A 20486-nucleotide genomic window follows, 5' to 3' on the forward strand; every position below is an offset into this window, starting at 1 on the left:
GCTAGGAGGGAATTCAGCAAACCCCTAAGGTGGGAGAGTACTTTGCCCCAAATCCTCAGTTCATCGTCATCTGAACACTTTCATCTGCCAACAGTTACACTCCCAAGACGCAAGAAGCCGAGGATTTGGCAATGCAGTAAAAAGACAAGCCTAATTCAGGGAAACCCTACATTCAGCCAAAATTTTTTGCTGGCAGTATAAAACCCCCACTTCCTTCTGAATCCTGCAATCTAAATCAAGCCAAGAAGGGCAACAGGGCTTTTACAAGCCTGGCCAACCGATTACCCACACAATGTCAGACAGAAACAGCCCAGGACTCAAATTTCCCTCTGACACCTGACCTGCCCCTGACTACATACCTGGTGTCTTCAGTAGTTTCACTGGGCCCATGGTGAACAAACTTAACACAGAGAAAGAATGTGCATGACAGCCTCTCTATTGGTTGTCCTAGAGAGATAGGAGGATCTGAGGCACTTGGTGGCAACTGCTTAGGCAGCAAGCCCCCAAACAAGCCTTTGGCAATAGGAAGCCATTTCCACACATCCAGATCACTTGCCAAGCTGATGGGTGCCTTCCCTCCTGTCCCCACCTCTCCCCGACCCCCGTCTCACCCACAGAAAAGTAGCACATAGAAAATATGGCTTCCAGGGTGAGAGATATAGGGAATCCCACAGTGCCCTTGGGGGACACAGTAATGTGGCTCAGACATAGACCACTGTACAGATCCAGCAGCACAGGAAGGGCTGCAGGCCTGGGAGAAAAGTGACAGCAGATGGCCGGTCCAGGCTTTCTGGGTACCCAGGCCTGTAAGGCCACACTCATATGAGGCAGGCAGCACCCCTTGGAACGATATCTATGGTAGGTCTATAGACCAAGGGCTCTGCTCTGTGCCGCAGACATCCACACACATACATAGGTACACATGACATAGAATTCAATAGCTTGAAGAAATTGCCTATGATTCTTCAACTTGCTTACCTGGATCTGAATTCTTCCATAACATTTTAAATCAATCCAGGTGTACCCATCTTCAGAAATAATGGACCCCAATGTCTCAGAATTACAGAGTCCTCAACATGTCCAAAGCATTTCGTGGAAATTATTCCACCATGAAGACTAGAATGGCCTCTCTTCATGGATTCAGCTTGCTAAGGAGGCTTAGTTCAGAGCGACTAAGACACTCTCCTTTTAGCAAATAACTAACCAAAAGGGCAAGGAAGGGAGGTAAAAGACGTCATAACCAGGCCAGTAGAATCCCCTGGTCTGGCCATTACATGTGATGATTTCAAATGGGTTCTTAGTACCTTAATTTTGAGGGAAAAGAGTAGAGAAAACCAGCCAATGCTTTGCATGCTTAGTTTCTGCTGATGACACTGAACTCAGAGAACTGAGATCTTTGGAGAAACCAAAGATGGCTCAAATGACTCGTGATAATAAATGAACGTATTACTGCTCGCTGACAAATTGGAAGTTTCCTAATTATAAAGCAGAACCAGTGGCCACCACCATAGAAAGCCTACTCCACAGATGGAGAAGAGGCAAAGCACTGAAACTCAGTCCGAGGGACCTCCCCAGCCATGGGGGCAGGGCCAAATGGGGCTTCTTCAGGACCAGCAAAGCCATTTTTCTCATCAGCAAACTAGCTTCAGAGAAGTTTGCAATCAGGGCACTCTCTTCCAAGCCTAGAGACCCACGGAAAGGGGTACGGGGGTGTCCCAAGGCAAAGAGAATCTACACTTTTTGCCCCCGGAGAGGCTACTTCCCTCCCAAGATGCCTGGGATTTTCCACTTCAGCAGGGGGAAGGTAAGTCACATAGCAAAATAATGAGGGCACAGAACAGATGACCTCCCTATAGAGTTTTGAATGAGAAACACAGCAGGGCAGATGTGCCCCTTCTCTAGTCTAGGAGGAGCTAGGTCCAGCCCCTGAACATCCTCCCCCTCAGAAAAGCTGAGGCCAGACCAAGAATTCACCAGACCAAGGAGCTACAACAGGACATCAGAGCTGAGGCTGCAAAGCCAGGACTGAGACCAGACCAGGCAGGAAACTGTGAAGAGCTTTGGTCACCAGGCCTGGCTGCCCTCCAACATCAGCTGGCTCTTTCTAAATTGACACACCACATGTCCCTAAAATTCTCTCTTCAAGTAATACCACCATCAAAGCAGGACATTTCCCAGAGCCTTAGAGCCTGGTGTCTGCTCAGTGGGACTCAACCCCAGAAGAAGCTGTTAAATCACCCACTGTTTCAGTTTACAAACTTCTTACGACTTGGCAACAAGTGAAACTACATTCTGGCAGCAACTGCAAGTTCCCTAGTACCCAGGACTTCCCGTTTTTTCTTGCTGTACTCCCTCCTGTTAAATCACAGACTCATCCATCTCCAACCCCCAGAATATAGAGAAAGAGCACAACACTACATCTTAACTCCTGAGACGTGGAGAACACTTCTCCTCCTGAGAGCTTAAGTACCAAATGGAAGCTACTTTTCCCCCTTGGTCTCAAATGTATTACTAGATTCTGAACTGGACTCCACCATCATGTAAGAAAGCAGTCATGGGCAGTAATTCTGGGAGACCCAGATAGGACATGCCAGCCCTACACTGGTGGCACAGGAAGCCAAGTTGCTGCTTCCTCCCTGTGCACTCCCATTTGTCTGGCCTCTCTTGATCTCAGCTGGCGCTCACTTCACATCAGCTATGATGCAATCCAGCAACTAAAGTATTAGTTAATAAATGCTGACAGCACAGACTTTTCTGGTCATGTATTCATACTAAAATACGGGGGAGAGTTGGGGGGAGAGGGGAATATATGGGAAATCTCTGTACCTTCCTCTCCATTTTGCTATGACCTAAAACTGCCCTTTAAAAAATACAAGGGGCTGGGCACAGTGGTTCACGCCTGTAAACCCAGCACTTTGGGAGGCCGAGGCGGGTGGATCACCTGAGGTCAGGAGTTCAAGACCCGCCTGGCCAACATGGCAAAACCCCGTTTCTACTAAAAATACAAAAAGTAGCTGGGCGTGGTGGCATGCATCTGTAGTCCCAGCTACTCAGGAGGCTGAGGCAAGAGAATTGCTTGAACCTGGGAGGCAGCGGTTGAAGTGAGCCAAGATCATGCCATTGCCCTCCAGCCTGGGCAACAGAGCAAGACTCCTTCTCAAGAGAAAAAACAAAACAAAACAAGAAAAAACAAAGAATGAGCTCTCCACGCGAGAAATCCATTGAGATGCAAAGGAAGGAAGCTATCATTGTGGAATTGCACATGTCAGTTACATCAACGTTTTTGGAGCAAGGTAGAGCCCATCTCTCCCACAAGCAAATTCCAGCCCAAAGCATTGATACTAATAAAGTGCCATGCTGCGATGTGCAGGGGGCAGACAGTGTCTCCAAGCTCCCTACACACATGCCTTCCCACAGTTTGCCCTTTCTTGACCCCAGAAGCATCAGGCCCCTTCACCCTCGAGGGCCACTATCAGGAGTTTGAATTAATGGCAATCACCATGCACAGGGAAGGCTGTGGAATTCTGACATAAAAACACTTAGTGGAAGGCTTGGAAAAAGTCTAGTAGGAGCAAGACACAAGCTGGACTAATTATCTAAAACAAGAGACCTGGTTTGGGGATCTTAATGTTCTCAAAAAAGAAAATTATTATTATTTTTCATTTTGCACTTTGTGCCATAAAACATTTTCAACAAAACACAGAATCTCATTTCTTTTGAGGGAAAATGATTGGGAGACCAGCTCATTGCTGGCACAGAGGCCTGGTTCATTCATAATTCCTTCATAGGCAAGACACCAGGTGAACTGATATAGCCGAACTGGAAGAGCTCTCCAAGGCAGAGACTCTGAGCCAAGGAATGTTCAAAGAGCTAGCATGTATTGTGGGATTACTATGCGCCAGGAATTTTTTACACTGCATCACGTTCCATCTTCACAACAGCCCTAGAAAGGAAGAACTATTATTACCCCCGTTTTATAGGTGAATAAACAAGGGCACAGGTCCTTGATGTAACAGCCAGGATCAAACAGCTGGGAAGACGAGAAAACCTTTCCCAGGCTAGGATAACAGAGGATTTGGTTGAAAATACAGGCAATTAGGTGGTACCTCTGGGAAAAGGAGCCAGGAGAGGAAGGAGACACTTTTCCCTGCATGCCCTGATGTCCTATTTGAACATTTTATCATGAACACGAACTTCCTATTTAAAAAACACTTTTTATTGAAAAGATAAATCTGTGTGTTGTATTGTGTCACTCAGTTCAAGTACTTGAAATTTATTGAATTGTATTTTCTAAAAAATAGATAGTTGAGTAAAAGCAATCTCACATTACATAGACGGATCACAGTGCACAGCTGCGGAGCTGGGAGCAGTGGCTTCGTTTCATGCAGGAAAGAGAACTTGGTTCAGGAGTGTCTACGTTGCTTAAGACAGGAGAGCACTAAAAATGAAACCATCCAGCCATCCTCCCCCATTTTCATTTTCACACCAAAAAATCCCACCGCGGCAGAGGACCACTGTCTCTCTGTTTAGACAATCGGTGAAGAATGGATGACCTCACTTTCCCCAACAGGCGGGTCCTGAAATGTTATGCACGAAACAAAACTTGAGTAAATGCCCAACAGAGGTCACTGTTTTATCGATCTTGAAGAGATCTCTTCTTAGCAAAGCAAAGAAACCGATTGTGAAGGTAACACCATGTTTGGTAAATAAGTGTTTTGGTGTTGTGCAAGGGTCTGGTTTCAGCCTGAAGCCATCTCAGAGCTGTCTGGGTCTCTGGAGACTGGAGGGACAACCTAGTCTAGAGCCCATTTGCATGAGACCAAGGATCCTCCTGCAAGAGACACCATCCTGAGGGAAGAGGGCTTCTGAACCAGCTTGACCCAATAAGAAATTCTTGGGTGCCGACGGGGAAGCAGATTCGGAGCCTAGAGCCGTGCCTGCGTCCGTAGTTTCCTTCTAGCTTCTTTTGATTTCAAATCAAGACTTACAGGGAGAGGGAGCGATAAACACAAACTCTACAAGATGCCACAAGGTCCTCCTTTGACATCCCCAACAAAGAGGTGAGTAGTATTCTCCCCCTTTCTGCCCTGAACCAAGTGGGCTTCAGTAATTTCAGGGCTCCAGGAGACCTGGGGCCCAAGCAGGTGCCCCAGTGAAACAGTGGTGAAGAGACTCAGTGGCAATGGGGAGAGCACTGGCAGCACAAGGCAAGCCTCTGGCACAGAGAGCAAAGTCCTCACTGGGAGGATTCCCAAGGGGTCACTTGGGAGAGGGCAGGGCAGCAGCCAACCTCCTCTAAGTGGGCTGAAGCAGGTGAAGAAAGTGGCAGAAGCCACGCGGTGGCAAAAAGGAGTCACACACTCCACCTGGAGACGCCTTGAAGTAACTGCACGAAATTTGAGGGTGGCCAGGCAGTTCTACAACAGCCGCTCACAGGGAGAGCCAGAACACAGAAGAACTCAGATGACTGGTAGTATTACCTTCTTCATAATCCCAGGCTTGGGGGGCTGCGATGGAGTCAGAGGAAACTCAGTTCAGAACATCTTCGGTTTTTACAAATACAAATTAACTGGAACGCTAAATTCTAGCCTGTTAATCTGGTCACTGAAAAAAAATTTTTTTTTTCAAAAAACATAGCTTTAGCTTATTTTTTTTCTCTTTGTAAAACTTCGTGCATGACTTCAGCTTTACTCTTTGTCAAGACATGCCAAAGTGCTGAGTCACTAATAAAAGAAAAAAAGAAAGTAAAGGAAGAGTGATTCTGCTTCTTAGCGCTAGCCTCAATGACGACCTAAGCTGCACTTTTCCCCCTAGTTGTGTCTTGCGATGCTAAAGGACGTCACATTGCACAATCTTAATAAGGTTTCCAATCAGCCCCACCCGCTCTGGCCCCACCCTCACCCTCCAACAAAGATTTATCAAATGTGGGATTTTCCCATGAGTCTCAATATTAGAGTCTCAACCCCCAATAAATATAGGACTGGAGATGTCTGAGGCTCATTCTGCCCTCGAGCCCACCGGGAACGAAAGAGAAGCTCTATCTCCCCTCCAGGAGCCCAGCTATGAACTCCGTCTCCACAAGTAAGTGCAGGAAATCCTTAGCCCTGGAACTGCCAGCGGCGGTCGAGCCCTGTGTGAGGGAGGGGTGTGTGGCCCAGGGAGGGCTGGCGGGCGGCCAGCAGCAGAGGCAGGCTCCCAGCTGTGCTGTCAGCTCACCCCTGCGCTCGCTCCCCTCCGGCACAGGCGCCTTCGGTCCAGTTGCCTTCTCCCTGGGGCTGCTCCTGGTGTTGCCTGCTGCCTTCCCTGCCCCAGTACCCCCAGGAGAAGATTCCAAAGATGTAGCCGCCCCACACAGACAGCCACTCACCTCTTCAGAACGAATTGACAAACAAATTCGGTACATCCTCGACGGCATCTCAGCCCTGAGAAAGGAGGTGGGTAGGCTTGGCGATGGGGTTGAAGGGCCCGGTGCGCATGCCTTCCCCTTGCCCCTGCGTGTGGCCGGGGGCTGCCTGCATTAGGAGGTCTTTGCTGGGTTCTAGAGCACTGTAGATTTGAGGCCAACGGGGCCGACTAGACTGACTTCTGTATTTATCCTTTGCTGGTGTCAGGAGGTTCCTTTCCTTTCTGGAAAATGCAGAATGGGTCTGAAATCCATGCCCACCCTTGGCATGAGCTGAGGGTTATTGCTTCTCAGGGCTTCCTTTTCCCTTACCAAAAAATTAGGTCTGTGAAGCTCCTTTTTGTCCCCCGGGCTTTGGAAGGACTAGAAAAGTGCCACCTGAAAGGCATGTTCAGCTTCTCAGAGCAGTTGCAGTACTTTTTGGTTATGTAAACTCAATGGTTAGGATTCCTCAAAGCCATTCCAGCTAAGATTCATACCTCAGAGCCCACCAAAGTGGCAAATCATAAATAGGTTAAAGCATCTCCCCACTTTCAATGCAAGGTATTTTGGTCCTGTTTGGTAGAAAGAAAAGAACACAGGAGAGGAGATTGGGAGCCCACACTCGAATTCTGGTTCTGCCAAACCAGCCTTGTGATCTTGGGTAAATTCCCTACCACCTCTGGACTCCATCAGTAAAATTGGGGGTGGACTAGGTGATCTCATAGGTCCTTCCTGCTGGAACATTCTATGGCTTGAATTATATTCACCTAATTATTGTCAAAATTGCTGTTATTAAGTATCTACTGTGTGCCAGGCACTTTAAATAAATATTGTGTCTAATCTTCAAAACAAATTTGCAAGGAAGGTTTTTGGAGATAAGGAAACTGAGACTCAGGATTAAGTAACACACCTAAAGTCACAGGTGAGCTTGGAACTGAACCCAAGTGTGCCCCCACTCCACTGGAATTTGCTTGCCAGGATGCCAATGAGTTGTAGCTTCATTTTTCTTAGAGACTTTCCTGGCTGTGGTTGAACAATGAAAAGGCCCTCTAGTGGTGTTTGTTTTAGGGGCACTTAGGTGATAACAATTCTGGTATTCTTTCCCAGACATGTAACAAGAGTAACATGTGTGAAAGCAGCAAAGAGGCACTGGCAGAAAACAACCTGAACCTTCCAAAGATGGCTGAAAAAGATGGATGCTTCCAATCTGGATTCAATGAGGTACCAACTTGTCGCACTCACTTTTCACTATTCCTTAGGCAAAACTTCTCCCTCTTGCATGCAGTGCCTGTATACATATAGATCCAGGCAGCAATAAAAAGTGGGTAAATGTAAAGAATGTTATGTAAATTTCATGAGGAGGCCAACTTCAAGCTTTTTTAAAGGTAGTTTATTCTTGGACAGGTATGGCCAGAGATGGTGCCACTGTGGTGAGATTTTAACAACTATCAAATGTTTAAAACTCCCACAGGTTTAATTAGTTCATCCTGGGAAAGGTAGTCTCAGGGCCTTTTCCCTGTCTGGCTGCCCCTGGCAGGGTCCAGGTCTGCCCTCCCTGCCCAGCTCATTCTCCACAGTGAGATAACCTGCACTGTCTTCTGATTATTTTATAAAAGGAGGTTCCAGCCCAGCATTAATAAAGGCAAGAGTGCAGGAAGAACATCAAGGGGGAGAATCAGAGAAGGATCCCCATTGCCACATTCTAGCATCTGTTGGGCTTTGGATAAAACTAATTATATGGGGCCTCTGATTGTCCAGTTATTTAAAATGGTGCTGTCCAATGTCCCAAAACATGCTGCCTAAGAGGTACTTGAAGTTCTCTAGAGGAGCAGAGGGAAAAGATGTCGAACTGTGGCAATTTTAACTTTTCAAATTGATTCTATCTCCTGGCGATAACCAATTTTCCCACCATCTTTCCTCTTAGGAGACTTGCCTGGTGAAAATCATCACTGGTCTTTTGGAGTTTGAGGTATACCTAGAGTACCTCCAGAACAGATTTGAGAGTAGTGAGGAACAAGCCAGAGCTGTGCAGATGAGTACAAAAGTCCTGATCCAGTTCCTGCAGAAAAAGGTGGGTGTGTCCTCATTCCCTCAACTTGGTGTGGGGGAAGACAGGCTCAAAGACAGTGTCCTGGACAACTCAGGGATGCAATGCCACTTCCAAAAGAGAAGGCTACAAGTAAACAAAAGAGTCTGAGAAATAGTTTCTGATTGTTATTGTTAAATCTTTTTTTGTTTGTTTGGTCGGTTGGCTCTCTTCTGCAAAGGATATCAATAACTGTATTTTAAACTATATATTAACTGAGGTGGATTTTAACATCAATTTTTAATAGTGCAAGAGATTTAAAAACAAAAGGGGGGGGGGGCAGAAAAAAGTGCATCCAACTCCAGCCAGTGATCCACAGAAACAAAGACCAAGGAGCACAAAATGGTTTTAAGATTTTAGTCATTGCCAAGTGACATTCTTCTCATTGTGGTTGTTTCAATTCTTTTTCCTACCTTTTACCAGAGAGTTAGTTCAGAGAAATGGTCAGAGACTCAAGGGTGGAAAGAGGTACCAAAGGCTTTGGCCACCAGTAGCTGGCTATTCAGACAGCAGGGAGTAAAGACTTGCTGGCTAGCATGTGGAGGAGCCAAAGTTCAATAAGAAGGGGCCTAGAATGAAACCCTTGGTGCTGATCCTGCCTCTGCCATTTCTACTTAAGCCAGGGTTTCTCATATGTTAACATGCATGGGAATTCCCCGGGCATCTTCTTGTGGTGTGGAGTCTGACTTAGCAAGCCTCGGGTGGGTTTGAGGGTCAAATTTCTACCAGGCTTATATCCCTGGTGATGCTGCAGAATTCCAGGACCACACTTGGAGGTTTAAGGCCTTCCACAAGTTACTTATCCCATATGGTGGGTCTACGGAAAGGTGTTTCCCAGTCCTCTTTACACCACCGGATCAGTGGTCTTTCAACAGATCCTAAAGGGATGGTGAGAGGGAAACTGGAGAAAAGTATTAGATTTAGAGGCCACTGAAGAACCCATATTAAAATGCCTTTAAGTATGGGCTCTTCATTCATATACTAAATATGAACTATGTGCCAGGCATTATTTCATATGACAGAATACAAACAAATAAGATAGTGATGCTGGTCAGGCTTGGTGGCTCATGCCTGTATTCCCTAAACTTTGGGAGCCTAAGGTGAGAATTCCTTGAACTCCTAAGGCCAGGAGTTCAAGACAAGCCTGGATAACATAGCAAGACCCCATCTCTACAAAAAACCAAAACCAAACAAACAAAAATGATAGTGGTGCTTCCCTCAGGATGCTTGTGGTCTAATGGGAGACAGAACAGCAAAGGGATGATTAGAAGTTGGTTGCTGTGAGCCAGGCACAGTGCTGATATAATCCCAGCACTTTGGGAGGCTGAGGTGGGTGGATCATTTGAGGCCAGGAGTTTAAGACCAGCCTGGTCAACATGGTAAAACCCCATCTCTACTTAAAAATACAAAAAAGTTAGCCAGGCATGGTGGCATATACCTGTAACCCAGCTACTCAGAAGGCTGAGGCACATGAATCACTTGAACCCAGGAGGCAGAGGTTGCTGTGCACCACTGCACTCCAGCCTGGGTGACAGAGCGAGACCTTGACTCAAAAAAAAAAAAAAAAAGAAGAAGTTTGTTGCTATGGAAGGGTCCTACTCAGAGCAGACACCCCAGTTAATCTCATTCACCTCACATTTCACTTTTGAACATCATCCCATAGCCCAGAGCATCCCTCCACTGCAAAGGATTTATTCAACATTTAAACAATCCTTTTTACTTTCATTTTCCTTCAGGCAAAGAATCTAGATGCAATAACCACCCCTGACCCAACCACAAATGCCAGCCTGCTGACGAAGCTGCAGGCACAGAACCAGTGGCTGCAGGACATGACAACTCATCTCATCCTGCGCAGCTTTAAGGAGTTCCTGCAGTCCAGCCTGAGGGCTCTTCGGCAAATGTAGCATGGGCACCTCAGATTGTTGTTGTTAATGGGCATTCCTTCTTCTGGTCAGAAACCTGTCCACTGGGCACAGAACTTATGTTGTTCTCTATGGAGAACTAAAAGTATGAGCGTTAGGACACTATTTTAATTATTTTTAATTTATTAATATTTAAATATGTGAAGCTGAGTTAATTTATGTAAGTCATATTTATATTTTTATGAAGTACCACTTGAAATATTTTATGTATTAGTTTTGAAATAATAATGGAAAGTGGCTATGCAGTTTGAATATCCTTTGTTTCAGAGCCAGATCATTTCTTGGAAAGTGTAGGCTTACCTCAAATAAATGGCTAACTTATACATATTTTTAAAGAAATATTTATATTGTATTTATATAATGTATAAATGGTTTTTATACCAATAAATCACATTTTAAAAAATTCAGCAACTTTGAATGTGTCACGTGAAGCTTAATATAAACAAGTTTCTTGTCACTGCCACCACCACGACCAAAAAAAGCTAATCAATCACTATATATAATACATATATACTATATATAATACATATATACTATATATTATATATATACTATATATAATACATATATACACTATATATAATACATATATACTATATATACACACATATACTATATATGTATATATATTATATACATACTATATATACTATATATGTATATATACTATATATGTATATATACTATATATACTATATATGTATATATACTATATACTATATATATACTATATATGTATATATACTATATATACTATATATGTATATATACTATATACTATATATATACTATATATGTATATATACTATATACTATATATACTATATATGTATATATACTATATACTATATATATACTATATATGTATATATACTATATATATATACTATATATATATACACACACACATATATATACACATATAAGCACCTACTACATGCCAGGCATCATTAAATGTGTTGCATCCATCACGTCATTTAACCCCAGCACTTGCACACTCCTTTCTGGTTGTGGAAGACTAAGTAATTTATCTAAGTCACCCAGCTGGAAGGTCAGGCAGGGACCCAGATTTGAAATCCAAGTCTACCTACCTACAGGTCCCCTACTCTTAACCTGTAGGTCCCACTGCCTCCCAGGAACTGAGGGATGATGTAGAAAATCCCAAAACATGTTAATATAGGGAATACCTATAAATATGCAATCAAAGTCTTTGGGACTATACAACCACTGTATAAAGCATAACAATGTACAAGCTTCCAAACAATAACTAGAAGTTCTGCCTCCCTCTTCTGGGTTCCTAAAGCACTGCACCTATCTACCTGTCAAAGCATCTACCACATTGTACCACACCTTAAAATCAATGTTTTTTTTCTTCTCAGCCAGCATGTGGATGCCTCAATAAAGCAGACTCCTTTCATGACCTAAAACTAATTTCAGGGGGGAAAAAAAGACGAGCTGGGAGCAGTGCTCACGCCTATAATCCCAGCACTTTGGGAGGCTGAGTCGGGAGGATCACTTGAGGTCAGAAGACCAGCCTGGCCAACATGGCAAAACCCCGTCTCTACTAAAAATACAAAAATTAGCTAGGCGTGGTGGCGCACCTATAATCCCAGCTACTCAGGAAGCTGAGACATGATAATCGCTTGAGCCTGGGAGGTAGAGCCTGGGGCTGCACTCCATCCTGGGCAACAGAGGGAGATTCTGTCTCAAAAAAAAAAATAATAATAATATAAATAAATAAATAAATAATTTTTTTAAAAAAAGACTCTTTCCTATATTAATCTTTGCATCCTGTGCCCATGGCCCCAAACCTGACCAATGAAGGCCCCAGTAAATATTTTTTGAACAAAAAAAAATATAGATGATCAAAGATAAGAAAGATAAGAAGACACCTCAATTCTTGTAGGCATATAGTGTTAGGGGAAATCACTAATTCTGTGTGTTTATGTATCTTCATCTTCAGGAAAAATAGCAAGAATTAGAAAGAAACACTCAAAGGACTTCCAGAGAAGGCAATGAATAGCCAGTGCATGTACACCTACCTCCATTTCCTTTGCCACTGGCAATAATCTTCATCTGCCCTCTCCCCTCCCCCACCTAAAGTGGTAGTGAGAGAGGCAATCTGGACAACTTAACATGGCCTCGTTTATCCATCTCAACACGACACTGGGAATTTGGTGCAGATTTCCCCTTTCTAACCCCTGCAATATAAAAGTTCTGTCTCCTTATAAAGCTTTTCCCCATTCTACCCACTACAGACTTCTTCCTCCAGGGGAGGAGTTCTTCTGGGTAAGGGAAAGTCCACAGAGGTCAAAAACCGAGAGGAGCTGAGCCAGAAAAGAGCCACATACTCTGATTTCTAGAAACCACGCATCACAAGTGGGCTTCCCAAAACTAGGGTCAAGTCAAAGAACAAAGAGAAATTGCGGTCAACTGATGCTTTCATTCTTCAAACAAAAATGGGTTGAGTATCATAGATAAGTCAGGGAAAGCTCCTGAGAAAGAGGTGAAAGGGTAGACATGATCCCTGCCCTCTTGTGTAGTACACTATGGAAGGGAAAATAGACATTAAATAAAGAATATACATGTGATGAGGTTTCCAAAAAGAAATGTGGGCTGTGCTGAGAACCCATACTAGAGGCACAGATAATCTAAGTGAACCCTGGTTTGGCTGCTCACCACTCGAAAGCCAGACATGAGAGACAAGGTTGGTGGGAGGAAAAGCCAGTTCATCAGAAAGCCAGTAAACCAAGAAGATGGTGAGCTAGCATTTTAAAGTACCATCTTGAATTTTAAAATTTATCACAGTAGTTTTTAAAGAGAAACTTGGTATGGGAGATATGTGGGAGTGGTGCGTGGTGTAGGGTCTGTGTGTCTTGTTCTGATGGCTATCTCAGGTAACTGTCTGTCCGGAGGTCTGTTTGGCATCATCTTAACTTCAGCTAGATGATGGATTCATTGTTCATGATTCCTTCTAACCAGGAGGATTCTGCAATGGGGGCTCCCTGCCTCGTTTGTTTAAAGATCAGCCTCTGGGATTTTTAAAGCAAGAGTATAATTAGATAAGCATACATTGCCAGAGGGGAGTGTCTAGAGAGGGAAGGAATGAAGAGGTGAGAGGAAAGAAAAGGAAGAAAAAGAAAGTGGGTAAGAGGCAGAGCGAGATGGCAGAATAGAAAGCTCCACCAATGGACCCCCTGGCAAGGATACAAAGTTAACAACTATCTGCACAGGAAAAAAAAAACAAAAAAAAACAAAAAAAAAACACCTTCATAAGAATCAAAACTCAGGTGAGCACACATAGTACCTGGTTTTAACTTCATATGACTGAAAGAGGCACTGAAGAAATTAAAAAACAGTCCCGAATCACGATGCTACCCCTCCCCTATCCACAGCAGCAGTGGTGTGGTGCGGAGAATGTTTCTGGGTGCTGGGAGAAGGAGAACACGTCAATTGTGGGGCATTGAACTCAGTACTGTCCTGTTAGAGGAGAAAGGAAAACCAGACTAAACTTAGCTGATGTCCACTCACAGAGAGAGCATTTAAACCATCCCTAGCCCAAGAGGAATTGTCAATCCCAGCAGTCCAAACTTGAGTAGCCACAAAACTCTCAACTGAGGGCCAAACTTGAAAGGCAGTCTAGGCCATAAGGACTGCAACTCTTAGGCAAGTACTAGGGCTGAACAAGGCCCGGAGACCTAGTGGACTGAGGGGACATGTGACATACCGAGATACCAGCTGAGGCAGCCAAGGGAGTATTGGCTTCACCCCTCTCCTAATCCTAGGCTGCGCAAGTCATAGCTTCAAAAGAGACTTTTTCTTTCTGCTTGAGGAGAGAAGACAGAAGAGTGGGGAGGACTTGGCCTTACATCTTGGATACCAGCTCAGCTACAGCAGGATAGGGCACTAGTCAGAGTCATAAGGCCCCTATTCCAGACCCAAGCTCCAAGACAACATTTCTAGACACATCCTAGGCTAGAAGGGAACCCACTGCCTTGAATGAAAGGACCCAGTCCTGGCAGCATTCATCACATGCTAACTGAAAAGCCCTTGGGCCCTGAATAACCAGTAGCGACCCCCAGGTACTACGTCGAGGGCCTTAGGTGAGCCTCTGAGACTTGCTGGCTTCAGGTGAGATTCAGCACATTACCAGCTATGGTGGCTATGGGGCAAAACTCCTCCTGCTTGGGAAAAGCAGAGGGAAAAGTAAACGGGGCTGTATCTTGTTGCACCTTAGGTACCAACACCGCCACAAGGGGGTAGAGCACCAAGTGGGATCTTGGGGTCCCTGATTCCAAGCTTTGACTCATGAGTGGCATTTCTGGACCTGCCCTGTGCCAGAGAGAGGCCTATTGCCCTGAAGGGTGAGTCTCAGCCCAGGCAGCATTCACCACAAGCTGACTTAAGAGACCTAAGGCCTTAAGGGAACATCCATGGTGGTCTGGTAGCACTTCTCAAGGCCACTGGGGAGCAAGGTGGGCAGTAGCTACAGGGTGAGGGTTCTCTGCTTTTGAAAAGGGGAGGGAAGAGTGGGAAGGACTACATCTTGTGGGTTGAGTGTCTGCTCAGTCACAAGACAATAGACTACAAGGTAGACTTCTAAGTTTTTTACTCTGGTCCCTAACTCCCAGATGGCACTTCTGGACCTACCCTGGGGACCTCACCACCCTGAAAGAAAGGACACAGGCCTGGCTGGCTTTGCCATCTGCTGATTATTGAGCCCCAGGGCCTTCAGCAAACATAGGCAGTAGCCGGAGAGTGGTTACAGCAGGCCTCGGGTAAGACCCAGTGCCGTGCTGGCTTCAGGTGTGACCCAGTGCAGTCACAGTGGTGGTGGCCACATGGGTGCTTGTGTCATTTCACCCCCAGCTTTAGGTGGCTCAGAACAGAAAGAGAGATTCTGTATGTATGTTTGGGAGAAAGTAAAAGAAGAGAACAAGAGGCTCTGCCTGGTAATCCAGAGAATTCTCCCAGATCCTGTCTAAGGCTATCAAGGCAGTACCTCTATGAATCTGCAAGAACCACAGCATTCCTGGGTGGGAGGTGCCCCCTAAAGAAGAAACAGCTTAGATTACAACACCCAAATCCTTTCAAATACCTGGAAATCCTTCCCAAGAAGGATAGCTACAAATAAGCCCAGACAATGAAGACTACAATAAATACCTAACTCTTCAATGCCCAGACATCAAAGAACATCTACTAGCATCAACACTATCCAGGAAAACGTGACCACACCAAATGAACTAAATAAGTCACCAGAAACCAATCTTAGAGAAACAGAGATATGTGACCTTTCAGACAGAGAATTCAAAATAGCTATTTGAGGAAACTCAAAGAATTCAAGATACACAGAGAAGGAATTCAGAATTTTGTCAGATAAACTTAGCAAAGAGATTGAAATAATTTTGAGAAATCAAGCAGAAGTTATGGAGCTGAAAAATGCAATTGGCATAATGAAGAATGCATCAGAGTCCTTTAATAGCAGAATTGATCAAGCAGAAGAAAGAATTAGTGAACTTGAAGACAAGCTATTTGAAAATACATAGTCAGAGGAGACAAAAGAAAAAGAATAAAAAACTATGAAGCACAACTATGGGATCTAGAAAACAGCCTCAAATGGGTAAGTTTAAGAGTTATTGGACTTAAAGAGGAGGTAGAGAAAGAGACGGGGTAGAAAGCTTATTCAAAGGGAAAATAACAGAGGACTTCTCAAACATAGAGAAAGATATTAATATCCAAGCACAAGAAGATTATAGAACACGAAGCAGATTTAACCCAAAAAAAGCCTACCTCAAGGCATTTCATAATCCAACTCCCAAAGGTAAAGAATAAAGAAAAGACCCTAAAAGCAGCAAGAAGAAACAAGTAAATAGCATACAATGGCACTCCAATACATCTAGCAGCAGACTATTCAGTGGAAACCTTACAGGCCAGGAGAGAGTGGCATGACATATTTAAAGTGCTGGAAAAACAAAACAAAACAAAAACCTTTCACCCTAGAATAGTATATCCAGCAAAAATATCCTTCAAACATATAGAAGAATAGACTTTTTCAGACAAACAAAAGCTGAGGGATTTCATAAATAACAGATCTGTCCTACAAGAAATGCTAAATGTAGTACTACAGTCAGAAAGAAAAGGACATTAATGAGCAATAAATAATCACCTGAAGGTATAAAACTTACTGGCAATAGTAAGTGCATAGAAAAACACAGAATGTGATGACACTGTAACTGCTATATGTAAACCACTCTTAAAAAGTTAAAAAGCTGGGGGACAAAGTTAAGAATTTTTATTAGTTTTCTTTTTGCTTGTTTGTTTGTTTATGCAAATAGTGTTGTTGTTACCACGTTAAAATAATGGATTATAAGATAGTATTTGCAAGCCTGATGGTAACCTCAAACCAAAAAACATACAATTGATACCCAAAAAATAAGAAGCAAGAAACTAAATCATATCACCAGAGAAAATTATCTTTACTAGAGGCAGACAGGAATGAAAGAAAGAAGGAAGAGAAGACCACAAAACAACCAGAAAACAAATAACAAAATGGCAGTAGTAAGTCCTTACTTATCAATAATAACATTGAATGTAAATGAACTAAACTCTTCAATCTAAAGACATAGACTGGCTGAATGGATGAAAAAAAGCCATTGATCCATTGCCTGCAAGAAACACACTTCATCTATAAAGACACACATAGACTGAAAATAAAGGAATGGAAAAAGATATTCCATGCCAATGGAAACAAAAAAAGCAAGAGTTGTTATATCAGACAAAATAGACTTCAAGACAAAAACTATAAGAAGAGACAAAGAAGGTCACTATTAATGATAAAATGATATATTTGACAAAAAGATATAACAATTTTAAATATATATGCACCCAACACTGGAGCACCCAGATATATAAAGGAAATATTATTAGAGCTAAAGAGAGAGATAGGTCCTAATACAATAATAGCTGGAAACATCAATACCCCACTTTCAGCACTGGGCAGATCTTCCAGACAGAAAATCAATAAAGAAACATCAGATTTAATCTGCACTATTGACCAAATGTATCTAACAGATATTTACAGAACATTTTATCCAAGAGCTGCAGAAAACACATTTTCCTCAGTACATGGATCGTTCTCAAGGATAGACCATATGTTAGGTCAGAAAACAAGTCTTAAAATATTTTTTAAAAATTGAAATAATATCAAGCATCTTCTCTGACCACAATGGAATAAAACTAGAAAGTAATAACTAGAGGAATTTTGGAAACTATACAAACACATAGAAATTAAACAATATGCTCCTGAATGACCAGTGGGTCAATGAAGACATTAAGAAGGGAATTGAAAAATTTCGTGATAATGGAAACACAACATACCCAAACCCATGGGATACAGCAAAAGCAGTACTAAGAGTGAAGTTTATAGCTATAAGTGCCTACATCACAAAAGAGGAAAAACTTCAAATAAACAATCTAATGATGTATCTTAAAGAACTAAAAAAGCAAGAGCAAACCAAACTCAAAATTTATATCGAAACAAATAAAGATCAGAACAGAAATAAATGAAATTAAAATTAAAAAAAACAAAGATCAATGAAACAAAAAGTTAAAAAAAAAAAGTTAAACAAAATTGACAAACCTTTAACCAAACTAAGGAAAAAGAGAGATCCAAATAAATAAAATCAGAAATAAAAAAGGAGACATTACAACTGATACTGCAGAAATTCAAAGGATCATTTGTGGCTACTATGACTAACTATAAGCCAATAAATTGAAAAATCTAGAGGAAATGGACAAATACTGAGATACATACAACCTAGTAATAAATTGAAAACCTGAACAGATTAGTAACAAGTAATGAGATTGAAGCTGTAATAAAAAGTCACCCAGGAAAGAAAAGCCAAAGATCTAACGGCTTCACCGCTGAATTCTATGAAACATTTAGAAAAGAACTAATTCCAACCCTACTCATACTATTCCAAAAAATACAGGAGGAAAAAATACTTTCAAATTCATTCTACAAAGCCCGTATTACCCTGATACCAAAACCAGGCAAAGACACATCAAAAAAGAAAACTACAGGCCAATATCTCTGATGAAAGTTGATGCAAAAATCCTCAAAAAATACTAGCAAAAATACTAGCATTCTAATTCAACAATACGTTAGAAAGGTCATTCCTCATGACCAAATGGGATTTATCCCTGGGATGCAAGGATGGATCAACATATGTAGATTAATCAACATGATACATCATATCAACAGAATGAAGGATAAAAACCACAGGATCATTTCACTTAATGCTGAAAAAGCATTTGATAAAATTCAACATTCCTTCGTGATAAAAACTCTTAAAAAAATGAGGATAGAAGAAACATACCCGAGCATAATAAAAGCCATATATGACAGACCCACAGCTAATATCATACTGAATGGGGAGAAACAGAATGCATTTCCTCTGAGATCTGGAACATGACAAGGATGCCCACTGCCACCACTGTTATTTAGCATAGTTCTGAAAGTCCTAGCTAGAGCAATCAGACAAAAGAAAGTTATGAAGGGCATCCAAGTTATGAAGGGCATTCCTGAAAAGGAAGAAGTTAGATTATCCTTGTTTGCAGAAGATATGATCTTATCTATGGTAAAACTTAAAGACTCTACACACAAAAAACTATTAGAACTAATAAACAAATTCAATAAAGTTGCAGGATACAAAATCAACATACAAAAATTAGCAGCATTTCTATATTCCAACAGGGAACAATGTGAAAAAGAAATTTAAAAAAGTAATCCCATTTACGATAGTCACATATGAAATTAAATACCTAGAAATTAACTTAACCAAAGAAGTGAAAGATCTCTATAATGAAAATTATAAAATACTGATGAAAGAAATTGAAGAGAACACCAAAAAATGGAAAAATATTCTATGTTCATAGACTGGAAGAATTAGTATTGTTAAAATATCCATAATACCCAAAGCAATCTACAGATTCAATGCAATCCTTATCAAAATACCAATGACATTCTTCACAGAAGCAGAATAGAAAAAAAATCCTAAAATTTATATGGAACCATGAAAGACCTAGAATAGCCAAAGCTATCCTAAGAAAAAAGAACAAAACTGGAGGAATCACATTACCTGACTTTAAATTATACTACAGAGCTGTAGTAACCAAAAGAACATGGTACTGGCATAAAAACAGACACATAGACCAATGGAACAGAATAGAAAACTCAGAAACAAACCCACACACCTATAGTGAACTCAATTTTGACAAAGGTGCCAAGAACATACACTGGGGGAAAAGACAGTCTCTTCAGTAAGTGGTGTTTGGAAAACTGGACATCCATATGCAGAAGAATGGAACTAGACCCCTATCTCTCACCATATAAAAAAAATCAAATCAAAATGGACTAAAGATTTAAATCTAAGACCTCAAACTGTGAAACTACTACAAGAAAACATTGGAGGAAAACTCCAGGATATTGGTCTGGGCAAAATTTCTTGAGCAATACCCCACCAGCACAGGCAACCGAAGCAAAAATGGACAAATGGGATCACGTCAAGCTAAAAAGCTTCCGCGTGGCAAAGGATACAATCAACAAAGTGAAGAGACAACCCACAGAATGGGAGAAAATATCTGCCAACTACCCATCTGACAAGGGATTAGTAATAAGAATATACAAGGAGCTCAAACAACCCTGTAGGAAAAAAAAATCTAATAACTCAATCAAAATATGGGCAAAAGATTTGAATAGACATTTCTCAAAAGAAGGCATACAAATGGCAAACAGGTATATGAAAAGGTGCTCAACATCACTGATCATCAGAGAAATTGTCTCACCCCAGTCAAAACTGCTTATATCCAAAAGACAGACAATAACAAATGCTGGCGAGAATGTAGAGAAAAGGGAACTGTTGTATGCTGTTGGTGGGAATGTAAATTAGTACAACCACTATGGAGAACAAACAGTTTGGAAGTTCCTCAAACAACTAAAAGTAGAGCTACCATAGGATCCAGCAATCCTACTGCTGGGTATATACCCAAAAGAAAGGAAATCAGCATATCGAAGAGATACCTGCATTCCTAT

At 42.1% G+C, this 20486-nt stretch overlaps 1 protein-coding gene and 1 long non-coding RNA gene across 4 annotated transcripts; one reads left to right on the forward strand and one right to left on the reverse strand.

Moving 5' to 3' along the window:
- Positions 1 to 4194: 4194 nt before the first annotated feature.
- LOC134730662 (uncharacterized) lies at positions 4195 to 7025 on the reverse strand. Of its 2 annotated transcripts, none has more exons than XR_010112570.1 (2): positions 6368 to 7025; positions 4195 to 5723 (listed from the first exon to the last, which is right to left on the reverse strand). It is a non-coding gene; the product is annotated as an uncharacterized LOC134730662 (long non-coding RNA). The 2 variants fall into 2 exon arrangements; XR_010112571.1 differs by having other exon boundaries at positions 4195 to 5507; positions 6368 to 6973.
- Positions 5721 to 10804, forward strand: IL6 (interleukin 6). 2 transcript variants are annotated; one of them, XM_008960059.5, is made up of 5 exons: positions 5721 to 6081; positions 6244 to 6434; positions 7493 to 7606; positions 8310 to 8456; positions 10208 to 10804. In XM_008960059.5, exons 1-5 carry the CDS (start codon positions 6063 to 6065, stop codon positions 10373 to 10375), a joined length of 639 nt encoding a protein of 212 aa, XP_008958307.1. In that variant the 5' UTR covers positions 5721 to 6062; the 3' UTR covers positions 10376 to 10804. The 2 variants fall into 2 exon arrangements, with proteins under 2 accessions (XP_008958307.1, XP_063461705.1); XM_063605635.1 differs by having other exon boundaries at positions 6005 to 6434.
- Positions 10805 to 20486: the final 9682 nt, after the last annotated feature.

Source organism: Pan paniscus, chromosome 6, assembly GCF_029289425.2.
Source record: "Pan paniscus chromosome 6, NHGRI_mPanPan1-v2.0_pri, whole genome shotgun sequence".
In the NCBI taxonomy this organism is placed as follows: domain Eukaryota; kingdom Metazoa; phylum Chordata; class Mammalia; order Primates; family Hominidae; genus Pan; species Pan paniscus.